The sequence below is a fragment of the Mauremys reevesii genome, linkage group 2, assembly GCF_016161935.1.
Source record: "Mauremys reevesii isolate NIE-2019 linkage group 2, ASM1616193v1, whole genome shotgun sequence".
In the NCBI taxonomy this organism is placed as follows: Eukaryota; Metazoa; Chordata; order Testudines; family Geoemydidae; genus Mauremys; species Mauremys reevesii.
The window spans coordinates 208,306,000-208,332,674 of NC_052624.1; the positions used below are offsets into that span (position 1 = coordinate 208,306,000).

The 26,675-nt window shown below is 45.4% G+C and overlaps 1 protein-coding gene across 4 annotated transcripts in view; it reads right to left on the reverse strand.

The window, feature by feature from the left end:
* OSBPL1A (oxysterol binding protein like 1A) overlaps nt 1–26,675 on the reverse strand; it is a 122,884-nt gene that overhangs the window by 56,518 nt on the left and 39,691 nt on the right. For 2 of the 4 annotated variants that reach the window (XM_039523377.1, XM_039523379.1), the window contains exons 13-15: nt 25,360–25,500; nt 18,469–18,550; nt 14,822–14,928 (exon numbers count right to left, since the gene is read on the reverse strand). In XM_039523377.1, the coding sequence (XP_039379311.1) occupies nt 14,822–14,928; nt 18,469–18,550; nt 25,360–25,500 (330 nt within the window). Of the gene's footprint in view, nt 1–10,456; nt 10,583–14,821; nt 14,929–18,468; nt 18,551–25,359; nt 25,501–26,675 lie in introns of those variants that run through there. The other 2 variants (XM_039523378.1, XM_039523380.1) reach the window with 2 other exon arrangements.

Here is a 26,675-nt window from a genome sequence, read left to right on the forward strand (position 1 = left end):
TACAAGCTTGAAGTACTGTGCGCAAAGGGAAACTGAGGTACAACACCTCACAGCCTTCATGGCTGAATGCCAGAGTAAGGGCTCTTTAAAAAATATGAATGGCTATGTTAAGTTAACAAACAGACCAAACCCTGGAATCATGAAAGTGTTTCACAAAGTATGGGCTAAATTTTTGGTCGGGCCAAAGCATGCATCAATAATTTGGCCTTACAAAGAATTCAATATAAACACAGCTCATATCAATGTTGTAAGGTCCTTAAGGTGTATCCAGGAGCTCAAATTTTGCCCTTCCACACCAGTCTCACGTAGGGGATGTGACACATGGCTAGAAAGAATTAAACATCCTGCAAAATAAATAACCCTCAAAAGACATGTAGGGAGATACATAAATACACAAAAACACAAACATATGTATGAGTAGGTGGACAATGTAATCAACAGTCCCTGTCTATGCTGTATTCTCAATTCAGAGGTCAAAAGAACATCCTATCATGTAAATGAATTGAACACATGGGATATCTCAGTATTCATCTCTCTTTGAAATGTACTGTGAATGGTGGAGGAACAAGCAAATGGCCTGTTTTATGCTGGCTTGGTAAATATAAGTATTGGAATATCCACCAGCTTTATGGGGGATTGTCTGCCACATTCTTTGCAGTTCACCCTAATTGAATGACCACAGGTGGCTCCCCACTAGGACCCTGGTCACAGCTACCTTCCATGACCAGTAGAGAAGAGAGCAAGCTGCCAGCAGTTTGAATGGGGGTCCCATTAGTCTGGAGAGAACCAGGTTAAGGTCCCATGCCAGAGGGGCTGTCTAACCCGAGGATATAGGTATTACAGGCCTTTAAGGAAACATCCTACCATAGGGTTAGCAAACATGGAGCATCCAAGAGGTGCCTGGATAGAAGGCCGAGATAGCAGCAAGGTGTACCTTGATGGATGACGCTGCCTGGCCTTGTTGGTTGAGGTGCAAAAGGTACTCCAGGATGAGTAGTATAGACTCCTGGAGTGATGTTGGCACACCAGCAAGTGAACCTCTTCCACCTGGCCAGATAAACTGCCCTGGTCGACGGTTTTCTGCTGCTGAGCAGGATCTTCCTTACTGGTTCTGAGCACATAAGCTCCATTGGGATTAGCTATGAAGCTTCTAAGCCATGAGATAGAGGGACTGGAGGTCCAGGTAGTGAAGGCGACTGTGGTCCTGTGTGATCAGGTCGGGGTAGAGTGGTAACACAATAAGAGTTTTCACTGACAACTCCAGAAGCGTGGTCTACCAATGTTGGCGGGGCCATGCCAGGGCCAGCAGTTTGCTCTCTCTGCGGATTTTCAGCAGTGCTATGTGCACGAGTGGGAATGATGGAAAAAACATACATGAGACTGTCTCCCCAGGGAAGCAGGAACACATCCAAGATCAAACCTGGGCTGTATTTCTGAAAGGAGCAGAACATTGGGCACCTCCTGTTCCTCTGGGTGGCGAACAGATCGACCTGGAGAAACCCCCGCTTTTGAAAGATGGAATATATGAAATCCAGACAGATGACCCACTCATGATTGTTTAGCAATCTGCTAAGGTGATCTTCTAGTTTGTTCTGCACACCTGGGAGATAGCCCACTGCATTCACCTGGAGGAATTCTATGTATAACTCCCATAGCTGCAGGGCCTCCTGACACAAGGTGGAAGAGTGGGCACCACTTTGCTTGTTGATTTAAAACAGGACCGTGGTGTTGTCCGTCATTACCTGTACACACTGGCCCTGGAGCCAGGATAGGAAGGTTTGGCATGCTAGCCATACTGCTCTGAGCTCTCTGACATTGATATGCAGGGAGAGCTCATCCTGCGATCATAATCCTTGTGTCTGGAGCTCTCCCAAATGCGCCCCCCCACCCAGAGCTGACACATCTATTACTAGGGACAAGGAGGGCTGGGGGCTGTTGAAGGGGACTCTCTTGCACACTGTGCGAGGGTCAGGCCACCATTGGAGCGACTCAAGTACTTGGTCTGACACCGTGACCACAGATTCCAGGCTGTTGTGCCCCAGGCGGTATAAAAACGCGAGCCATGCTTGACTTGGTCTGAGCCTCAGTCTGGCATGCCAGACCACATAAGTGAAGGCTGCCATGTGGCCGAGGAGACTCAGGCATCCCCTTGTAGTAGAGGGTTGGGGTACCACCTGAGGCTCTGGATAATGTGGGTCATGGTCTGAAATCGGATCTGTCAGGAGCGCACTTGCCTGCACCGAGTCCAGCACCGCACCAATGAATTCTACTCTTTCAGTCTGTGACAAGGTTGACTTGATCATGCTGAGGAGTCATCCCAGCCTCTGGAAAGTTGCTCTGACTAGTCAGACTTGAGACCCCACCTGCTCCCTGTTGCACCCACTGAGTAACCAGTTGTCAAAGTCGGGATATACCTGCACCTGCCTCCTGCAGAGTAAGGCTGCTATGACCGATATACACTTGGTGAACACTTGGAGGGCTGTCAACAGACTGAAGGGGAGGACCGTGAACTGATAATGTTTGTAGCTGGCTACAAACCACAGAAATCACTTGTGTGCAGGCTGAATAGCTATGCGGAAGTATGCGTCTCATGCTGAAGGTGGTGTACCAGCCTCCTGGATCCAGGGAAGGAATAATAGTGCTCAGGGAGACCAGGTTCATGGTGAAGTTGAAGTTCTGCATGATGAGCCCTCGCAGGTCTAGAATGGATCTGAGACCTCCCTTTGCCTCGGGGATTAGGAAATAGCAGGAGTAGAACCCTTTGACCTTTAGCTTCTGAGGAACCTCCTCCATTGTTATGGCAAGGAGTGATTGCACCTCCTGGATAAAGAGTTGCTCGTGAGAAGTGTCACTGAAGAGCAATGGGACATGGGGGTGGGAGGGAGGGCAGGAGCAGAATTGGAGAGAATATCCCAGTTCTACCGTGTGGAGAACCCAGTGGGCTGACGTTATTTGGGACCATGCATGGTAGAAGTGGGATAGATGATTCCAAAAGCAGAGTACAGCATTTGGCACGTCGTCCCCGGGTGCACCTTCAAAAGGCCTGCTTGGAGGCCGAGGAGGTGCGCACTTGGCCCTATGACTACGAGGGCTGGGACGGCTTATGCCTGCCATTCCTACCTCGCCTTCTAGAAAAGTCTTGCCTAGTGAGGTTGGTAAGGACATTGAGGGGGTTGAGCTTAAAGTGTTTTCATTGACTGGCTGGGGTATGCACCCCAGCAACTTCATTGTCTCCCTTGAATCCTTTAGGCTGCGTAGCCTGGAGTCTGTCTGCTCTGCGAATAATCCTGTCCCATTAAAGGAAAGGTCCTGCAGGATCTGCTGGACCTTTGGGGGGGTAGGCTCGAAACTTGAAGCCACGAGGTCCTCCTTGTGGCTATGCCGGAGGACAAGGTGTACACCGCCGAGTCAGTGGCGTCCAGTGAGGTCTGTGCCGGCTATCTTGCCCTCCTCCACAACGACCCCAAACTTGTCCCTGGACTCAGATGGTATTAACTCCTTAAACTTGAGCATGGAGTTCCATGAGTTAAAATTACATCTGCTCAGGACTGCCTGCTGATTAGCAATCCTCAACTGTAGGCCCCCTGTGGAATAGACCTATTTGGTGGAAAGGTCAAGGTTAAAAAAAAAAAAAAGTCCCTGAACTTCGGTGTGGGTCCCTGCTGCCCCTGCCTTTCACATTCATTAACCGCAGACACCACCAAGGAGCAGGGTTGTGGGTGGGATTATAGATACTTTAACCCTTGGAGGGAATGAAGTATTTGTGTTCTACTCCCTCGGCCATCGAGGGCTAGAGGCCGGGATCTGCTACACAGTTTTGGTGTTATTTTGAATGGTCCTAATGAGTGGCAGTGCAGCTTGGGATGGGCCTTCTAGGGCCAAAATACCTACCATTGGGTCCTCCTATTCCACCACCTCGTCTGCTTGTAAGCCCATATTGTGCACCAGCCTGCAGAGTAGGTCCTGGTTGGCGCAACTATCTATGGGTGGTGGTCCTGAGACTGAAGTTCCCTCTACTGCCTTGTCTGGGGAAAGAGGACAAGGACGCAGGCAGGGGAACTGGGTCATCCTGGGCCTGTTGGTACATGGGGACCTCCTGCTCAACCTGCTGTTCTGGGTCGGTGACCACCTGTTCCACCGTAGAGGCAGGGGTCTGTGCTGGTGAAGGTGCTATAGCTAGAATCCCTTCCACACCTCTGGGCATGGGGCAGCTGGCCAAGGCCTTTGACAGCCTGGGCTCAGATGCCACTGACCAGGAGCCCCTGGACAAGGTACCCTGTGACTGGTGATATGCCCAGGGAGTCAAAAAAGGCCATTGTGCTAGTCCTTGCCATTGTACCTGCGTCGGGCTGTCGATGTGCCGACTGCTGCCAGCTCCAGTGTGAGTATCTAGACCCCGTGTCTGATTCTGAGGAAGGGGACCAGGATCTAGAGGGCCAGGGCCGTGCCAATCAGAGCTGGCCAGGCAAGAGGTGGCACAAAGAAGGGGAGCGGAGCAGAGACCTCGATCTCTACTGAGGGGATTGGAGACATAATGATGATCAGCGCTGGGAGTGGGACCTCCGACGATCCAGGGACCGGCACCTCCAGGACTCATGAGGACACCTCCTTTCACTCGGTGCCAGGGATCGGTGACCTGGCAATGCAGACAGGCGCATCACTGTAGGCTTGCCGTGGGACGGTAGTGCCCTCGGCGGTGCCAGGGGCTTGTCGTGGAGAGTCAGGGACAGTGGTGCCATCAGGGCAATGAGGTCCAGCGCAGCCTCAAACGTGTCTAGGGCAGACGGTAGCCCTGCCTCCTCCACCATATGGATTGGGGAGTCCAACGGCCCTGGGCTCAACAGTACTCCTTGTGGGTCTGAAGTTCCCGGTGCTGACTCCAAGGGTCTCAGGACCGGGTGATCCTCTCTGGGATGTGACCCATTGGCCGAGACTGCAGGGGAGGGTCTCACAGGAGATCCGCCTCTACTCTGCTTGGCACGCTTCCTCTGCAGCAGCAGAGAGTGAGACCAGCACCAGGCAGTTCCCACAAGCTTAGGTACAGGGAATTGGCGGTGCCATGAGTCTCTGTTCTCTGAGATCTTCTGCTGTGCCAATTCTGCCACTGAGGAGCTCGGTGCTGGGTCCTGCTGTGCCGAGGCAGACTGCGACTTAAGAGCTGCCTCCACGAGGAGCTGTCTCAACCTGAAATCCCGCTTTTTTTGTCCTGGGTCAAAACCCTTGCAAATCCTGCGTCTATCAGCTTGGTGAGCCTCCTCGACACACTTTAAAACAAGCATCATGGGGATCGCCCGTTGGCATGGGCTTATTGCAGGACTTGAACCCTGGGGATCGAGGCATGCCCTTAGGTCTCCAAGGGGAAATGTCAGTGTGGAAACCCTCCCACTCTTAACAGAACTACTAATAAAACTAGAACTATAAACTGAGGAAAAACTACACTAGAAAGTTGGGGAAGCAAGTAGAACTTGTACGCAAGCCACTTGCAGTTACGACAACTGTCACAGGTGGCAAGAAGGAACTGAGGAGGGGCTGGGTTGGCAGGGTTATATATTGAACACCATGAAGGCACCACAGCAGACCTGATGGGAGTTGCTGGGGAGGGGGAAGATTTCCGGCAACTGTGCAGGCAGCACGCACACACCTGATTGGAACGGACATGAACAAGCACTCAAAGAAGCAGCACACTTTCCATGGTGTGCCACTCTGCATCAACAAGCATTCCTGATGAATATGTGCAGCACCAATGCAAGGAGCCAGGTATGGATGTGCACAAACAATATACCAACTGAGGCTGCTTTATGTCAACGTTAAGACGAATCAACCAAAGTTTGTAGTGTAGGCCTATAATATATATAAAATATATTTTGTCTCTTTGGCCTCCATTCTTCCCATCTAGAGCTAAAAAATAGTTCTGTTCACTCCAGAGTAGAGGGGTTCTGTATTCTACGGATTATTTAGTCTCTGCTTGCAAAACCACATTCTTTAAGCTGTTTGGGCCTTTATGATGTCACAGCTATACACCAACTCTAAGATTTCGTTCTGAGGTTCTAGCCATGAAGTGCTGTGGGGATATTTTGTTGTTTGTTAATGGAGGGGGAAAGGAAAGATATTTACCTGGGGCAGCCTGTGGGGAACAGAGGTGAAGCAAGAAGTGGAAGAATGAAAGGCTACATTAAAGAAAAAGGACAGTTTTCAACCATCCCTCAAACTCCAGAGTCCCATGTAAAGCAGTTCCTAGTGAAACGCTGCATGAATTCCATGGGACTGTTTAATAATGGAATAAAACTAACAAGCTATACTCCATCAGCAATAAGCCATGCCAGTATGTGCATTAGTAAGCAACTAATGCACTGGAGTGGCTGAAGGCATTTTCCCTTCAGTCTCGTATCTCAAGTTGATCAAAGCCAGATACAAACTTTCGCACAGGCTAGTTTAACTCACCCACAGAATTCCACTGCAGTTACACAGCTAGAGATGCTGAATTTTGTTGATACAAATATACTACCTATTACAGTTAAAAATCAAATCGCTGAGAGGTCAAGGCCCCCCCCCTTAAATCAAAATTCATTCTTCAAAAAAGCATAATGAAAAAATATAGCATCAATTGAGCTTTTGGCAAGGGAGTAACAATCAGAGTTTGCATTTCAACTATCAAAAACAGAAGCATATCAGTTATTTGTATGACAGTAGCACTTAGGAGCCCCAGTGACAGGTCAGAACCCCATTGTGCTAGGCACTGTACAAAAGAAGGATCTCCGCTCCAAAGAACTTACAACAGCAATAGTGCACTGTAAGTGTAAGTCTTTAGCCTCTGAGTAAAAAAAGCTTTCCTATGCTAATGCCCTATTTACCTGATGGAAATTTGAAATTATCTTGTAGGGCCAAGAACTGCTGGTAGCTATATAGTATTCTTTAAAAATTAACTTTATAGAATGTTAAAAACAAGGCTCTAAAGAAATATGCAACAACATGCATAATGGAACCAACAGAAAAATATATAATGGTACTAGGCTTTGACTGTGTAATTGCCTATTGAACAGGTTGGTCTGTCCACTAGGATACACGGTCTATCAGCTGTTCTGCAGACAGCTGACATACTTTAAACCTGGCCCAGGCAGACAGGCTTGGGATCAGAAGAACATTCCTCAACTGCCCTACTCAAGAGTTGGCAGCTTAAGGCCTTGGGCTTACTGGACTTCAGCAGCTCTCTCCCCTTAAGAGGAACCCTCTAACATGGCTAGCTTTCCCTCTCAGGACATCCATGGGAAGAAAAAAAAAATTTAAGCTCTCCTGCAGGGGTGGAAAAGAATATTACATACCATGCTGTCAGGACAGACTTTATAGAAACTTGGAACCAACAAGATGTGTGCTCAACTTCACCCTTACACCTTTTCTCACATGCAGTAGTCTATTTCCTCTCCCTCCCACTCATCTGTCTCTTCACACTAAACTCTTTGGGCAAGGAGGACCAGGTGTTCTTTTAAGTATGCATATCCTCAGCTCAGCACAAGGAGCATCTCCCATGCCTGGAGCCTCTGAGCACTAATATAATATGTTAGTGATAAGCTTATAGTAAGGCTTATCTCATCAGTAACTGTCCTCCCATACCATATGGGTGTGTCATTCTTTGATGTATGTAGTTACTTTTTTGGTATAACCCAAGGTGTGAATTTAAACCAATATGGTTAACCACGTTAACTGCTTATGTTGACACATTCATTCTGGTATAAAAAAAATATTGTTCTTTGGTTCAGTTTGTCACTTGAGAAATGGGGTTTACCTACTTACTGAAAAGAGTTATTCCTCTAGAAGAGAGTGTCTAGACTAGGATGTGGCGGGGAATGTTATATCAATATCATTACACTGGTGTAACTAGATTAGTATTACTGGTAAAACTTGCTGAAGCAGACAAGCCCTAATCCAGACCGCAAACCCTAATGGTAGGGACCTATCACCATGCTGAATGCAAAGTTTACTGTATGACATGGACTATGATAGGAAGCACCTTCAGACCTGACAAACAACAGCAGAGAAGCCAGCTGTATATCAGAACATTTTAGTTGTACCACAGGTCCCAGTCAGTGTCAAATGTTTTCAGCCCAAAGAAAAACACTACTCTAAAGGGGCAAAGGAGGCACAATATCTATTTTGCAGCAGATTTTTAGTCCTGTTCTATCCCTTTTGCTGTGCTCGGGTGGTGGAAAGACAGCAGAAGTGACCTGCAAGTTTCCCACTGGGTGCAAAGAAGGGAGCATCCCCAGTGCTCCAAAGCCAGCTTCCATGCCTCCTTCATGACAGGTGGCAAGTCAGAGGTTGGGAAGAGGGCATGGCCACAGCACACTGTATTCTGGCTAACCTCAGAGTGCACAAGGTCCCTTGGGGATCACAACCAGCCAGTTTAAGTACATCAGCATGCAGACTGCTCTAACCTGAGAGTCAGCTGGAAAAGGGAATCATGGAATCAACTGGTTGCTGGTTCTCACCTTTATTCCATCTCCCAGATATCCTGGATGGCTGTGAAGCATCCTTCACTAGGTGCTCTCCTAGGCTCAGAGAGCCAGTTGAGCTTTTATCCTTCTGTCTCAAGGGTCCCACAAGTCTGCCAGGCAATATAGCAACCAGAGCTGCTTTCTTTACTTTCCTGCAATACACTGGGCTGGCGGGGGTGGGAAGCTGCTGTCCCTTTGCTGCAGTTTCTAACAGTGCTCATGCCCAGGGCATTGAGGCTGCAGGGGAGGCACCCCTTACTTTCTCCCCATAGGAAGCAGTAGGGCCGATTCAATACTCAGTACAAATCAAACTGGGGGCAGTTCAGTTTTCAATTCACAATCAAGTCAGTTACCAGCCACCCTGAAGAATAATTTAGAGCTCTGATTTTCACAACGGGCTCCTGAGTCACAACATGGACACCCCTGCGCGAGTAGCTGTACAGGACAGAAAGAGTTTAAAGTACTGGAAGAGCATGCAATCCAATTTAAATATAGGAGTGTAAAATGAGAACAGAGTGAGGCAACACCGACAAACATTTACAAGGCTAGCCTTGGGCACAGCTTGAGGTTTCCAAGCTATTTAAAGCAACATGAAAAACAAAAAGCAATCACCTCTCCACTGGCCTTCTACATAGACATTACACTAACAACTGGTATAAGCCCTATGATCATTCAAATTACAAATGCATTTATCTGAACATATTGTGCTAATTATGCACATGTGACTAGTGAAGAATCACACCTTGATACATCTACCCAAGTTAAATATACTGTGAATAGTTCCTGACAAAAGTTAGTGCAGAGAATGCAAATAAGGAGTGCATTATTCTGGATTATGTACACACCAAGCCTGATATTTAACATTGACTAACAATCTGCAAAAATAAACTTGCATTTCCCCATTTGCCATCTTTAATAAAATCTTTCAGTCATTTATCAGTTAATCATCTTTTGGAATGTTTACCACAGGCAGTGAGAAAGATTCAGCCAAGTTAACTAAGGAGAAAACTGTTGAAACTGAAAATAAGCAGAGTGCAAGTAATATCTCAATCTTTAAAAAGGAGCAATGTCAATTTTAAAATCATGCTGTTTAAAGAGGTTACTACCTCTGTTACTAATGCCACCTTTGATCATAAGAAGTGAGTTTTACAAAGATCTAAATTACTGTTCAGCATACTTTTTGTATTTCTATAGTGCTAGAGGATGAAAAAAAGTTAGATCAGCTTTGCTTGTGTTTAATCAAACTTCAGATTTTAAAACCTGTTTATATTGAATGTAGCCATCAGTATGCAATTTTATAATGTTGGGGACATTTAAGTAGAGCCCCTTTAACTGTGCTAAATTACTGTATCACTGTAGCAATATGTTACTAATGTCACTGTCAACACCAGGTTAAACTGCCCCTAGATTGTAGTTAGAACCCAAGTTCAGCTAGGATACTGGATCCAGCAAGAGGAAAAAGCTTGCTTTCAACGAGATTTACTAACCTTGTGCCAAAGTCACCACCACAAACATTCCAAGTTACACTTGTTCTGACGATGGAGCTTCAATGACAAACTAAGCTTCAGTAAAAATTCAGCCTGAAGATAACTGAAAAGCTTCCCAAATCACTCTTTAGTCTTTTTAACGGTTTAGTGAATACGTTTTAGCCGCTCTATGTTGAGGGTTTCATCCCAACGTCAACAAGGAGAGCAATAAACCCATTAACTTTCAGAGGGTGGACGCCAAGGCAGGCACGTTGACAGGTTTGCAGTTGCAAAAAAGACACCATGAATGAAGTGACTGTTAGCAGCTAAGCAACTCGAAAGCCGGAGGGTCCAGCCTGTTCACCTTGCCCCGTGTCCCGGCCTTACGCTGAGGGCCAGTCTCCTAGTGTGCAAGGATAAGAGCAGCCCCCCACCTCGCCCCCACAGGCTGCTGCCGCTGCTCCCCCCAGCTTAGAGGAGACGCGAGCGCCTCAGCCGTACCTCGTGCCCTGGCTGCCGGGTCCCGCAGTGCCCTGGCGCGGCTCTCCGCAGCCGGCGGGGGCATGCCCGGCACCCGTGCGCAGCGCTGCCAGCTCCCGGCTCCAAATCCCAGCCAGCTGCTGCAGCGGCGGCACCCAGCCCCCCGCGGGGCGTATCGCGAGAGCCGAGCGGGGCCCGCCGCAGACAAGCCGGTTCCCGGCCCGGGCCCGGGGTCACTGCACCACTCCAAAATGCCCCCGGGCCAGCGCTGCAGCCGCCAGCACGCGGGGAGGGGCAGGGCTGCCCGGGCGGCTCCCGCCCCCATCCCCCGCGCGCCCCTTCTAGCCGCGGGCGGGAGACAGAGACCCGCGGCCGGACGGGTCGGGGAAGGTGATTCCCACAGCGCTGCAGAGGCTAACGGCGGGGGCTCGGCTATGCTGGGTGCAAGTGCCCACAGGGCCCTAGCGAGCGCTGTGTTCAGAGCCAGCCCGGCCGGGAGCTGCAGCCCTTCTCCCTAAAGCGCTCGTAGGGCAAAATGGGGTCGGCTTAAAGGGGGAGGAAATTGACTAAACAGTCCCTCTTTTAAGGTCCCGCCACACTTTGTGCATCAGTTCCACATGCGTAACCTTATCCTCACAGCACTGCCCCTGGCTTATTCCTAAGTGCCGCCTTAGCTTTCTGACAAGCTGCAGCCAGGCACTGACCGACCTTTACCAATTCATCCAGAACATGCAACGTTTGTAAAGGGTGATTAAGGCTTTCCTCCAACTCAGCTTTACCCTTCACAAGTCACCCTTGCCCAACCTGATGTGATTTGTGGGGGGTGCGGGGGTTGGGCCAGGCTGAAGTTCTCAATACAACCAGGTGGAGGAAGCTGAACTCCCCCACTAGTTTAAAAAAATTCAGAGATGGAAGGCATATGATTTATAATGCATTAGTAAGGACTCTCAGACACAGGAGTACCATTGGTGTAGGTACTGTATAATTATGCTACAACTGTGGGCTATGGAGAAAAGGACATTCCTTCTTGCTAGTTAACATTTTTTCAAAGGTCAAAAACTGGACCCAATACAACAGACACACAGCAGCATTCTAAAAGTTAACTTTGCATTCTAACAAGTTTGCAAGCTGCACTTTTTAGTACCAGAAAAAGTTAAATTATGACACTAGCAAAAAATCAATTTTTGATAAAAACTAGATAAACTATTGAGCATGAGATAAGGCCTCTCTTTCACAACTACAAATTTGTTGTTTGATAGGTGGCTTTAAATAGATTACTGGCTGCAAAATTCAACAAAATTAGTGCAGTAGACACAGTAAAATGAGTGAGACAGTGGACATTAGGCAAGGAAGAAGTCTGATCAAAGAGCCCTAAAAAAGGGCAAGGAACTTAGATCTATACAGGGTATGAAAACAGGTAGTGATTAGGAAAAGAGGCCCAGAGATTGCAGCAGACATACTGTCAAAGAAGCCCACAACACATCTGAAGGAGATTGCAAGACCCTTTGAAAATGATTCTTCATGAAAGGAGTTTGACAGCCTAAAGGCTGGTCTACACTGGGGGGTTCAAACTAAGATACACAATTTCAGCTACGCAAAGTATCTTAGTTCGACTTAACTGGCCGTCCTCATAGCAGCGAGTCAACTGCCATGGCACCCCTGTCAACTGCGCTTACTCCTCCTGCCAAGGTGGAGTATGGGTGTCAATTGGCGGATCACGTCCAGACGAGACGCGATAAATCAATCCCTGATACATTGAACATTACCTGCTGATCCGGCGGGTAGTATAGACATACCCTACATTAACTCTGCTTTTCAGTGTCCTGTTAGAGAGGTGTGTGTCAGGAGAGGAATTTTTGAAAATAAGCGTCTTGATTTTGTGATAGCATTCTTGGAATCTCTTCTGCTCACGGTCCATCTAGATATGTGTTTCACATGAAAACCTTACATGAGAAGAACTCCATTGGTTTACACAAAAGTAGTGAGAGTATTCAACACATGCTGGCAGAAGCTAGAAACATGTGGCTAGGGCCAAATCATTTTTCCAGGGCAGAGCCCAAGTATATGGCATTTGCATTGGAGAGATCAGCAGGAACAGGAAGAAGACTAATCATGTAGCATTAATGTTGCTTTTGTTGAATGGAATTTCCAATAGAAAGCTAAGTTCTGTTTTTTAGTAGCAATATTAGTTTAAGTTGAGCTCATCAGGGACAGGAGCTGTCAACTAAAAGTGCTCTGTAATGCATGAAGCTCATATCTCCTTTTCAATATTTCAAGAGCTTTCTATATTAAGAAATGAGATGGTTAGAGCAATGCTATGAAACTGAACTAGAATTTTCATTGCCTTGGCATTTTAAGATTCTTTATTATGATTACCAAAACTATTCAAACACAATGGGGGGCGAAACAGATTACCGACATGAAATAGTTATAGTGCAATAATGACAACTGTCAAAAAAAAACAAAAAACAAAAACAAAAAAAACCCCACAACCACACTGCCACCTCTTTTATGGAAACAATTATGCTATCAAGCTCTTATTTGTATCAAACTATAAAGGTTACAAATATGAACAATTTAAAGTTTGGTACCCTTTTCTTAGCATCATATGGTATTTATAAAAACACTACTTTGGTCATTAAAATAGAAATAGAGGAATGAATTTGGCTTCATATAGAGCAGCATACCTACCAAATATAATCACAGAATAAGAACCACCACACAAAACCATCTCCCTCATTCACGAATGGAGTTTTCACAAGTAGGTATAAGTTTACTGGGTAAAGGAAAATTAAACTAGATCTATGACAAGATAAACAGATCTTTCACCACTCACTCCATTATGTTGTATTTTCGCTCATGCAAGTATAGCAGGCTTGTGAGTAAAGAAGGAGGTTTGCATTAAGACTTTTCATTCCTATCCAAGCCTTGACAACGGATCCAGTGTGTGTGGCTCATTGCTAAAGAGCTGGAAGCGACTCACAACACCAACACAATCTTCCTTATTTTGAAATACAAATGGCTGATGAAGACAAAGCTGAACTGAAGAGTGTCACCACAGGTCAGGAGAACAAGTCTATCTATGGTAACTTGGTTATGAAGCACCCTCCAGAGATCAACATGAACAAACATGCAGTACATTTCCACTGAAGTATTGGAATTGCACTCAATAGTATAAACACACAGGGCACTACTATGATAAGTCCAATGGTGGTGGTGGTGGGGTATCTAAACTAGAAATACACAAAAGAGGAATTCCCTGGAATAAAGGTGCTGTTAATACTTTGGATTTAACCAATTCCAGATAGAGGGAAGAACCATCTGCATAGGGCCCTGCACATTAGTAACAATAAATGCAATAAAAGGGACACTGCTTTTTTAAAACTGTCCATGAAAACAATTGCTTATCTAAATCAAAAGAGACCTGTCAAAACACATGGAAGGCAGCAGAACAGCTGAAAAAAGATCAATTAATCTACAATATGCAAACAAACCCAAGATTCTCTTTTGTATTGATTTCTAGCTGCAGAGGAAAATGTTTCTTTGACGTACCAGATTCCACTAGGGTGGGCAAACTACAGCCCACGGGCTGGATCCGACCAGTTAGGGCTTTGGATCCGGCCCACGCCACTCCAGGAAGTGGCTGGCACCACATCCCTGCAGCCCATTGGGGGGGAGGGAAGAGGTGCGAAGAGGGCTGTGTGTGTGCTGCCTTTGCCTGCAGGTACCACCCCCTGCAGCTCCCATTGGCTGGGAAGGGGGAAAACCACGGCCAATGAGAGCTTCGGGGGGAGGTACCCGCAGGCAAGGGCAGTGCACAGAGCCCTCTACTTCCCACTTCCCCCCCAACACACATGGGCCGCAGGGACGTCCTGCTGCATGCCACTGCCACGCTGGAGCCACTCCAGGTAAGTGGCACTGGGCCAGAGCCGGCACCCCAAGCCCCTCATGCACCCTGCATCCCAACCCCCTGCCCTGAGCCCCCTCCCACACCCCAACCTCTACCCCAGCCCTACAGTCATGGCCCTGCATGCAATTTCCCTACCCAGATGTGGCCCTTGGGCCAAAAAGTTTGTCCACCCCTGCACTAGGTGGTTAGCAAAATGAAAGATAACCCATCTAGTAAAGGCAGAAGCCTTAGAGGTGTATTTGGTTCAGTGCATTAAGTAAGCAAGGCAGCTGCAGGCCTGAAGAGAAATTTGGGGCCTTGGCACATCATGTTTGCTGGGGTCTCTGCCCTGCACATTTCTTTTATACTGATGTTGAAGAAACTTTGGGGGCCCCAGTACAATTGTCCCCCTTTCCCCTACCTCACATTAGTTCTGGCTTCAGTGATGCCATTAAAATAGTTTATGCAATAAGGATGTGAAGTACAGCAATACATACCCCTTCCTGCTTTGTGAAGAGCTTAAGGCAGTTACCCAGAGCCTCACAAGTTTCTTTGGATACTTCAGAGACCACTTCAATTTTCTGAAGAAATGAAGGAGGCATTCCTGAAAGTCAAAAGTACCAAAGGTGAGCTGTTTTAGGAGACATCTTAACTACTGATTTTGCATAATTGTTTACTCCCAAATTGTCAACTAAAAATCCTAACTGAATTGTGTGCTACATCAATGCCAGAACATTAGAAAATGCTCTTTCTACAGTACAGTGCACAAGTTAATATTAGGGAAAGTTCCTTCCCCTTGTCCTGAGCTTGGGAAAGGCTGCAAAAGGTAATTTATTCATAGAGTTGGATACAGTTCCACCACACAGCATGGCTAGGGACACAAGATGGGAGAACTCTGGCCTTCATGATAAGATTACCCAGCCCTAACCTTGATCTCTCCTTTTTACCCCTTCCCCTGGAGTAAAGTGTGAAGACCTCTCCTGTGAAAGTATTGCATGATCCGTAGTCTAAGGATAGTGTGCAGTTACTGCCATCATGGCACACCAGGAAGCTGAAGAAAAACCAAGAAGCCACACAAGTTGGACAACTGAGTTACCAAAAACAGGAATCAGAAGAGACACTGGTGGTAAATATCAAGGGGAAGGGGAAAAATCTTTGAATAAGGCCAAGACAATACCTGATGGAGTAAATTATACAAACAGCAAAAAATATCCCTACTTCACCCTGAATACAACCATCTCAAATGGATATGTAATAGAGGTTGGAATCATTAGTACTCAGGTCATTTTGTAACTATAAATGTCAGCCTGTTATGCAGGATACAACTCAAGACTCAAGTTTCCCTTTGTCCTTGCTGTAATCCCCTTATTCCTGCATATTAAAAATGGAATTATTCATTCCAAATTAGAAGAAATAGGTTTATTTCATCCTAAAAAATAGGGTTCATTTAAAAACCACCACCAGCAGTAACTATGTTGTACATTTGGGCAACAGCAAATTAAACACCCATCCATGAATCTGCTGGCAAAAAGTGATAGACTCTTTACGTAGTAAATTGAAAGAAGAGTATGTTTATGCTATATAGTGGTTTGTGGCAAGCCTGGCTTATGTGTCTGTCACACAAACCATCTACAAGCATTATATTCATTGCACTACTGCTACAAAAGCAGGAAAGAAAGTAGGTTAAGTTTGAACTAGGTGTCTGAGTTTGCAGCATTTCAAAGAGGTCAGATGGCCTTGATAGTGACTACACAGAATACAAGTACCACCACAATCAATCTCACTAAAAATGTAAGTACTGTCCTGGTGCAAATACAAGAGTCTGAAAATTCAGTGGTGCCAGTTGTATGACACCCTCCAGTGTCTTTTACAAGCCACACAAGACCACTTTTACTCAACATGCTAGAAACTACCCTAGATATTACGTGCATGTTTGTACTTTGATACATGGCAAGAAAGTTTTTGGCTTGATTAGACCTATATATATTGTGTAATACAAGGGCTTCCATCTCTGGAGCCCCTAATTAAAACTCAGGGTGGACTCAACAGTTCTAACTGTGACCATCAAGTTGGATAGGCACCTTCCAAAATGAACAATACAGTCTACTTTTCACCTCTCCTACATTCAGTTGCTTTTTTCCTTACTTGATATGAATGACATGCACCCAAGCTCTTCCTCCAAAATTGTTTTGAATGTTTGGCAAAAAAGGCTTAGAACATGGTCCAACTATGCCAATCTTAGGCTCATTTTAGGCTTTTCCAGTAGTTAGGTCTACAATAGAGGGCCATCTTGCAAAAGTCCCATCTTCAGTTCACAAGAGTTTCACCTTGGGAAAGGTGAGCTATACTGCCCCCATAGGAGCATGGTTGTCTGACGCAGTCAGACCACAAGTCACTGAAGTCCTTCAAATCAAGACACCACCAATTCAGGGCAATGGTATGTGATCTGAGAAGAGGTGCAAGCCAAAATGTACTGGTGCAATGCTTTCTGTGGTGAGCCACTGGGATTGTGCCCTAGATTGAATGTGCTGTCTATATTTCAGTCCTAGATAAATCAAGTTACAAACAGAAATTGGTAGGTGACAAGCCAGGAGCAGTGCAGGCTAAAGCCGCTGCCCCCCCTGCCCCCCTCCCAAAGCGACACAGGGCTGAAGCCAGCAAACCTCCCTCCTCCCCCCCAAGCTTGGAGCCGCACTGGGCACCCCCCTTCGCCTGCACACAGCCCCTAGCTACCTCCTGCCTGCACCCTGATCAGTTTTCAAACTTTTGAACCCCCCTTAAGTTATTTTTTTGGTTGCGTCCCACCACAGCCCAGACTGACTGGGTGGCCTCCTGAGTGAGTCAGGGGGTGGGGTGGTGCTCCCTCCCTGGACCCCACTGTGTGGAGCTGGTTCGAGCCCCACCAGCTCTTCTCCCCCGCCCCCATAGAAGTAAAACTATGCCTGCGCCCAATGGTGGCCCCCAGCCTGGAGCCTCAAGTTCCCCCCCCACACACACACACACCCCTGCTGGGCCCTGGCCTCTTTATAGCATGTTGAGAAAGGTTTATAGCAAGAGAAAGGTTGAGAACCCCTCAACTAGCTGACCTCTCGAGGTCCCTTTCAGTCCTACAATTCTACGATTAACAACTAGCACTCTAATTTGAGCTTACTAAATTTTAACCACTGTTAAAAGTAGCAAGGACACACATAGGCCAGATCTGTTTATTAAAGATGTTTGTTTTTAAAGCCCCCACTTCTCATATTATAATCTAATTTTAATTCTCAAATTACCAGTTTCAGAAGTTAAAAATCCATTGATTTCAATTTCATATTATGCATATATGTATACATAAGGCACTAGCCTCAAACAAGTGTAAGTCAGTATCTCTTAAGAAGTTTGATGCCTGTACATAATAGCCAATAAACTGGAACTCTGCTGTTGTATGCAAGTGTCCAGTGGAAACAGTGTGTGATTTCAAAAAATTTGTAAGCTCTCTCCAACCCACTGTGTCCCCTTTTTGACACCTTTATACAAGGACACTGGAATATATGTCATCTCACTGACCCATTAGTTTCTTTATTACATTTAATGCATCCCTATTCCACAAGTTCAGTTCACCACAGCTTTTTTACTACAATGAGCAAATACATCATACAAATCGAGGGAGGAGAGAAACTAGAAGCAGCAGCTGATCTCTTGGCAGTAGGGAGAGTAGCAAGAGGGATTTTGGTACCTTTAAGGGGACAATAAAAGCTACTGCTCTCGTGTTATTTATATGGTTCTACAAGTGATTCCAGATCAGGAGGAGCTCACCTATACACTCAATTATCCTGAAAATACTATTTATGACAAGTTTCACCATAGTTTAACCCTCTAGGAAGTTGTATTAACCACCTCAACTGATGTAAAGCATCAGCAGAACCACTAGCTATTGTAAGTAATAAGTTGACAGTTATTTGAAAACTGAAATATTCAGTCTCAATTTCTAATTGAAAAGCAGTGGTCCTATTCTCACAGGCATCTTGTTTCCATTTTGGAAAAGTTTTATTTGACAAAAGGGTGGACTTCCTGATTTTATTTTATTTTTTAAAACCAGGTGGCTTATCCAACACAGAGCACATCATAAAACTGCAGAAAGAATTGCAATTACTAACAGTGTTACCTTTAGTGGTGTTGCACGATTTAATCATTGTGAGGAAGTTGGAAATCTCTTTATCTAGCCTTTGTTGACATGTTTGTGCCTTCTGCAAACAAAGATAAACAGCTATTTAAAACATGTACTTCTAAATGGAAAAAGTTCACACATTCTATTAAACATACTAAAGTTAAGTTAGAGATACCTAACAATTTGAAAAAATTCATTTTTCTGATGAGAAAAATGTGATTTTATACAGTAAATCAATAGATGACTGGTGCCTCCCCATATTGGGAGGGCACCAGCTAAATGGGAGGACAACCTCTGCCCTGCCCCCAACCTGGGGCCCCCCCATGCTCTTCCTCCCCAACCCCACATTACTTGCAAGGGGGGAGGGGCTCTGTCCTCCCACTGCGCTGGCTCCCCCCAGCACATTCAGCTGCTCTCCCTGGCAACCAGGCCTAGGTGGGGAGCTGGACAGAGCTGCTCCCAGTCATTGCTCCTTGCAGCAGCAGCAGCTGCCTGGGAGGGAGCCCTACTGGGGAGGGGTGGCGGCAGTGGCAGCCCAACTCCCTGCCCAGGCTCAGCTTCCGGAGATCGGGGCCAAGCATGCCAGGGAGAAGGGAGGGCCTCTGGCTCGCTTGGCTGCTGTCCCTGGAAGCTGAGCCTAGGTAGGGGGCAACCTGCCACCACCACAGCCAGGTCCTCTCCCAGGCAGCCACTGGGCTGCACCAGGCAGCGTCCCAGCATGGCTGGAGATGTTCTGGCCCCACCCCTTCTTTCCCCACCAAGGTGGCTACTGGTGGGGGGGCCACTGGACCCTCCATGCCCCATCCCCGACATGTCGCCGACTCAGAAGTGTGTAAAAAAGCTTAATCTGTATTTCTCTCTCAAGAAGGATCACTGCACATTTAAATGGCTATATCCCAAACCACTTTAATTACAGTATATAAATTGCTTCTAAAAAGTTTATTGAAATCAAGTTTTGTTCAGAGACCCACGGTTACATAAGCTATTTTCCTCCCAATTTAGTCTTGCCACTTAGAGTATGTCTACCCTGTACTCTAAGCCCAGGCCTGTCGAACATGAACTCTGTTTCCGAGCCTGTGACTGAGCATCCACTCTGCAACAGAAACCTGAGTTTGCAGTTGCTGGACCCAGCTCTCACAGCTGTGCTAACATGACCATATTGCACTACGTAGACCTTCAACATGGGTCTGCACCTTGACCTGTATCCACACTGCAAAATGACACGGCTTGGACCTGAATCGTAGTGATACGCTGGCTCTGATCCACGCCTTACAACATGGGTCCTGAGTGCTTGCTGACCTGAGTGAGACTGATTTATGTGGGGATGGAAAGGGGGTTTGGGCTCAAATCAGAGTCCAAGCCGTGCCTTAGCGTGCAGTGAAGACATACGCTAATCACAGGCAGCTTCCTTCAGCGCTTTAGCTGATTAGAGTGGACAAATGCTGGCAAGTGAAGAGTTAAACCCAGAGCTTCATTTTTGGATATCCAAACGCACAGGAAGGGGAAGACATTGCCTCTCAGGATCAGGTCCTTAGGCTCCATTGTAGTTTGGAGGCATCTACTTACACAAAACATCCCCATTCCAGTGAAGTCCCAAATACACTCTGCTTTTGAATAGTGATTACAGCATGCATTGCTGTATTGTCAGAGTAACTAGGACACTTGGCATCACTTCAGATTTGATTTAACATGTTAAAGAAAAGAAATAGAGTCTGTAAACTCCCTTTGTAGGGGGAATATAAAGACCACTCATGAAATTTATAGCTAAACAAAGCTTTCTACTGCCAGAGATGCATCAGTCTCTGGGAGTACAAGTCTGTCAAGGTGACACAGCTAAGAACGCTTAGATTTCACAGCATAAATTTAAGCACTAATGAAGTAAGTTTAGTTTAACTAGAGCAGAATTATTCATTAATCATGTAAGTGACATATGATGCTGTTTCTCCAGTAAAGAGAACAGTGCTCTAGTGCTGTTGCATTATACAAGTTATTTGGCATGAACCTGTCATAATACTACATAATATATAGGACATTCAGGCTGTAATAAGTCACTTCAAAGCTAAAAAGCATCACATAGTTCTAGACAACATTTCATGTGGCAACAGTTACATGTATTACCCTTTGCGACAAGAGGTTGTCGGGGGAGGAGGGAGAGCAGGGGTGAGAAGAGGCACATCAGTCAAATATACTCTTTAAAAGAAAGCCACTGTTTGGGCCTACATGTCTAAGAGTGAAAGGCTACTCTAGAACTCTAACCCAGCACTTCTACTCCTTTAAGAAAAGAGAAATACCTACCCAAAAAACCCCAAAACCCATATTTGCTCAAATTAAAGAGGGATCAACTTAAGGTAAAGAATCTGTTTGTAGCCTGGAACAGAGGGTCCACATGAGCATTTACAAAAGGTGTTCGTTACCAATTCACTCAAGTTACTTTAACTAGGGAACGTATACACTACTGGAATAGTGGCTCTAAATGTGGTGTGTTCAAACTGGTTAAAATGGTTAGTAATCTGTTCAACTAACTGTCATCTTTAACAGATGGCTAGGCTGGCACAGTGTTGTCTTCATGTAACTTGTTCATTATTTTGCAGCATGACTAGGACATTAATGATTAGCTGGTTTGGGCTGATCATCATCTTTCCAGCTGTGTGGGACAAGACACTGCACCACCTGCTGCTGGCTGTTTTATGTGGGAATCCTCCAGTACAGTGGCCTCTGACATTTTAGCTACCCTGCTCAAAGAAGATTTAGACAGTGATAAAATTCCAGCAGACTTTCTAGACTAGCATTCTCATTGGTGGCAGCAAGACAGCGTGGAGGTTTGAAATAAAGTGCCGGGGGTAGCCAAGGAACAATGGTGACCCTGTCTCATTAGACAAATGAAGTTGTAGTGGAGCAAGCTGTGAGGAGATTAGTTTCAGGGGGGTTCTTCCACTCAGATGTCAAATTCAAGACTGAAAACTACATGGTAAAAAGCCCAGGGACTTGTTTAAAGACTCTTCAGAACCCTTGCTGAAAAGTCTTCAAGGAATGAGGAGTTTCAACTATGATTATATACAACTTTATAAAATTAAAGATCAACATGTATATAGTTGTCCTCTCCACCCCCTTTCATCCTCTGCATGTTGCTTCTCTTCAGATTATTCTTTTATAAGGTCTTGAGAGGAGGGACTATTTTCTTCCTTCGTGGACACTACCAGAACACAAATAAGGTTGCGTTTTACCAAAAAGCATGTGCATTTCATGTAGTTTTTCTACATAATTAGGAGTGTATTGATATTAAGGATAGTTAAAATTTTTCCATCAAAAGACTGTTTTAACAGCAAACTGGGTTTTTGATTAGTTTTTTTTGCAGGGGGGGAAGTGTCTGCTTCCCCACAGAAAAATTTAGACCTTTGTCAAAAATAAACTAAGATTTGGAATTCCATCCACAGTGCCTCTTGGGTAGGGTGGATAAAAATCAATGATTTAAAATAAATTTAAAAAATAGTTTTTTCCCTCAAAGCATTTTATAAAAAAATCCAATCTAAATATAGTTTTAATTAAGATATCTTTGAGCTATAATGTATCTCATCATAGAATATGGATTATAAATTCTAATTTTATAGTATGAGACAATATATTCATGTAATGTTTAAGAAAAGTTTCGTAAATGAGTTCCAATAGTTCATGGATTAGGGAACCAATCTTATGGGGTTCCAGGGGCTTCTGTATAGATTTACGTTAATCTGTCTACCCAATGGGACTCGGTGCTCAGTCTAGAAGATATCAGGTGCTTAGGTTTTGCAGTTTTCAAACTGTGGATTTGTATCTCCAGAGATAACATGCTTTTTAACAGCAAAAAATGTTTTAAAATAAATATATAGGAGGTGAGAAATAACAGACCTCAATCCTATTGTCCCTCTGCAAATTTGTGTACACAGAGTCAATCCCTTACTTCTCTCTAAAAGTAGAAAGTTTCAAAAAGTTCAATGAATAGAAGATGGTTGGGAGCAGAATAGATCTGAACAAGGAGAAGAAGTCTGGAGATAAATGTGAGAAGGGAGGGACAGGCAGTAGAAACAAAAGTGAAACTGTTTGAGCAGCATATTCCAGAAGTCTGGAGGTCTTTCTGAGTGGAGCCTTCATTGATTTGAGATCTACCATACCATTCTCTCACTAGAAGGGAAACCTATAATGGCAGCAGGCCATAAAAGAGACCCAATTTGGGAATAAGAACCATTCAAGAAATGTTTGCTGATGATGTTTTAAAGAAAGTAACACCAGTGAACTGGTGGAAGTCACTTAAGTACTTGGATTCAGAGACTGTAGAAGTGATAGTCTCACTTTTAACAGCAGTAGCTTCTTCTGCCGGTGTAGAAAGAATATTTTCTTCCTTTGGACTAATTCATTCCAAATTGAGAAATCATTTGGGACCTGAAAAAGCAGGAAAGCTTGTTTTTCTTTTCCAGATTATGAATAAACCGGAAAATCAAGATGAAGACGACTGAGTTAGCTGCAGAAGCCAGTGTTTTAAGTTTCTCATGTTGACTTGGCTGACAGTTGGTTATTTTTTTTATATATATATATATATATATATATATATATAAATATATAAAAAAAAATTAACTAATTTTAGTTAAACAATTTTAACAAAAACAAACCTGATTTTAAAAAGCTTGAATGTTTAACTAAATTAAAAAATTCATATGCTTGTTTTGTTAAAATATTATGTTTGTTGAAGGAAAAAATCCAGAATACATAATGTTGTTTTAGTTAAAAACAAATTAAATGTCTATCTGGTGATAGTCTCCTAATACAGCATGGCAAAAAATCCTCCAAATATTAATTAACCTGTTGAATTGGAAATCGTTCACCTCCCAATGACTTCATAAATATCTGCTTCAATTACCTTTGGTAAATGAAATAACCAAACAATCATTCATTTTCTGATATAGCTGTAAAACTAATCTGAAAAGTTTTAAAAATAAATCATTTTTAAAATGAAACCTACATCTATCTCTGAGTTGTGAAGAATATGCATTAAGGTTATAACCACCACCAAGAAAGCACTTATGTAGAAATTCACGATTAAATAGAGTCTTCCTGACTAGTGATTTAAGTTATGATTTAAATCAAATCCATCCTGCTCTTGGGAGCTATAGTTGAGGTGTCATGCATCCCATCTTCCTCTCCGGGCCAGTCTGGCTGAGGGGCCTCTCTCCCATGATGCACCACAGCAACTCAACAAAAAGCAAACACTGTGGTACGTCAAAGGACATGTAATTTGGTTGGGGAGCGCAGCCCACAGTGAAGAACAGGGCATGAGCCACCATTTCCAAATTGAAAAGTCTCCCCCAATCAGCTCTAGTCAGTATTTAAACTATTGCAGTAAATTGCAGGACTAAAATGTAAATGAAATAAAGGTTTGCTTTTCATTAGTGTAGCCTTCAGAGTTTCCTGTCTAGTAACCTTGAACTTTTCTGTACCCCGCTACTTTCCTTAATAAACTAGATAAGTTTTCTGAAGGCAGAAGTTTGATGGTAGAGCAGAGGCAGGCAAAGTTTTTGGCCTGAGGGCCGCATCGGGTTTTATAAATTGTATAGAGGGCCGGTTAGGGGAGGGGGGTCATGGCTCAGCCCCCACCTCTTATCTGCCCCCTCCCCCCCAGACCCCTGCCCCATCCAACCCCCCCGTTCCCTGACAGCCCTCTGGGACCCCTGCCCCATCCACAGACCCCCACTCCCTGACTGCCCCCAGACTCCCGCCACCCCATCCAACCCTTCCTCTCATTCCTGATGCCCCCCCTCCCCGGGACCCCTGCCCATCTAACCATCCCTTCTCCTTGTCCCCTGACTGCCTCCGGAACCCCTGCCTCTGACTGCCCCCTGCCGCCCCATCCCAACCCCCCTCCTTCCTGACTGCCCCCCCGACCCCTGACCCCCCATTCAACCCTTCCTCTCCCACAAACCACCTGACCCCTATCCACACCCCTGCCCCCAAACTCCCTGTCCTCTAGCCAACCCACCCTACTTCCTGCCCCCTTACCACGCTGTCTGGAGCACCGTTGGCTGGCAGTGCTACAGCCGCACTGCCTGGCTGGAGCCGGGCCATGCCGCCACCACCAAGCAGCACAGAGCACCGGGTCAGACTGGGCTCTGCAGCTGCACTGCCCCAGGAGCTCACAGCTCCGCCACCCAGAGCACTGTGCTGAAGCGAGCGAGCTGAGGCTACGGGAGAGGGGTGGACAGCAGGGAAGGGGCTGGGGACTAGCCTCTCAGGCCAGGAGCTGGGCAGGATGGTCCCACGTGCCGTAGTTTGCCCACCTCTATGGTAGAGCCAGCACCACAGCAAGAACTCAGTTTCATAGTAAACTGAAGACCCTCTCATAAGCAACTTTGAAGTTATATGAAATGCCTTGCATTAAGTCAATTCAGATGAGGGCCCTATACATTAACTCTTGTTTCTAAGCCATATATAAATCAAAAGCATACTGTATCAGAACAGTATATTGCTGAGGGTTACATACTATAAAGTCTGGAATACCTTAGTGAAGACTTTAAGACTTGAAGAACTTGACTAAGTGTCCTCTAAGCTCCCTCTTCTGGCCAAAAGTGCTCAAAACAGTTTACCTTGTAACGGTTCAGTTTTGTGTACATTCTTAAAGTAGTAGTAGTAGTAGTAGTATACATTCACTATTTTATATACACAGTATTGAGCATGAATGAGACATCACAAACTTTATTCTAAATGCCATCAGTGTTTGTGTCCACTGAGAACATCCAAGTAAATATTACCCAAACTAGAAATGGTACAGTTGCTCTAATAGATCTCTAGAATTCTATAAAGAATAGCAAGCACCAATTTATAAGTTTGCCAGATGTAAAAGCCATGTATTCCCATACATACTTCCAGCGTTTCTTGCAATTCTGCAACAGATACTGTATCATCATCTTCCTCATCACTCAGCTGTTCTTGGGTACAGTAGTGAGTGCTGTATGCAGAGTGGTCTTCTATTGCCTCTAGCCAGTTCTGAAAGTAAAGCAGCCACTGCAAGAATTCAGCACACTCATTTTAAAGAGCACACCTCTACTTCAGCAGCAGCTGAACACTGGCACATGTAAGCAGGGCCGGCTTTATGAACTGTGGGGCCCAATTTGAATACCCGGCGGCGGTTTGGGGCTTCGGCGGCACTTCAGCAGTGGGGGGGTCTGCTCCAGGTCTTCCACGGCACCGAAGGATCTCCCCCCCCCTGCCGAAATGCTGCCGAAGACCCGGAGCAGACCCCTCCCCCCACTGCTGCTGAAATGCCGAAGACCTGGAGCGGACCAGGTGAGTAAAAAAATTTTTTTTAATTAAAAAGGTGCCTAAGGCATGGGGCCTGATTCCAGGGAATCAGCCTAAAGCCGGCCCTGCATGTAAGAGCCAGCTGGTACCTCAGAAGAAAGCAAAGACTCCTTGACATTGTTAGAAAATGCCTAGTGTTTTTAGACAGTTCTCCATTTCCCAAAAAGTGTATAATACACAAAGGAGAATGGCTTGGTTATTAAGTTGCTGGACAGGTGTTATTTATTCCTTCTTATGACGCAAGAACTAGGGGTCACCAAATGAAAGGCAGCAGGTTTAAAAATAAACCAAAGGACGCATTTCCTCACACAACACAGTCAGTCTGTGGAACTCTTTACCAGAGGATGTTGTGAAGGCCAAGACTAACAAAAAACAACCAACCAACCCCCCAACCACCAAAATACACACACACCCCAGATAAATTCATGGAGGATAGGTCCATGAATGGCTTTTAACCAAGATGGGCAGAGATGGTGTCCCTAGCCTCTGTCTGCCAGAGGCTGGGAGTGGGCAGCAGGGGATGGATCACTTGGGGATTACCAGTTCTGTTCATTCCCTCTGTGCCACCTGGCATTGGCTGCAGCCAGAAGGCAGGATACTGGGCTAGATGGACCTTTAGTCTGACCCAGCATGGCTGTTCTTGTGACAAGGACTCTTGATCTGAGTTAGCTTCCTTGTTTTGCTAGACTCCAAGTGACTTGCTGGAGGTCATACAAGTAGTCTGTGCCTCTGTTCCCAGTCTCCAAAATGGAGATTATACTTCTCTCATCCTGTGTCTTGTCTATTTAGATGACAAGCTCTCTGGGGCAAGGACTGCTTTGCCATTTTGTTTGTACAATGCCTGGCACAATAGGGCTCAAGTCCAAGTTGGGCTTTTA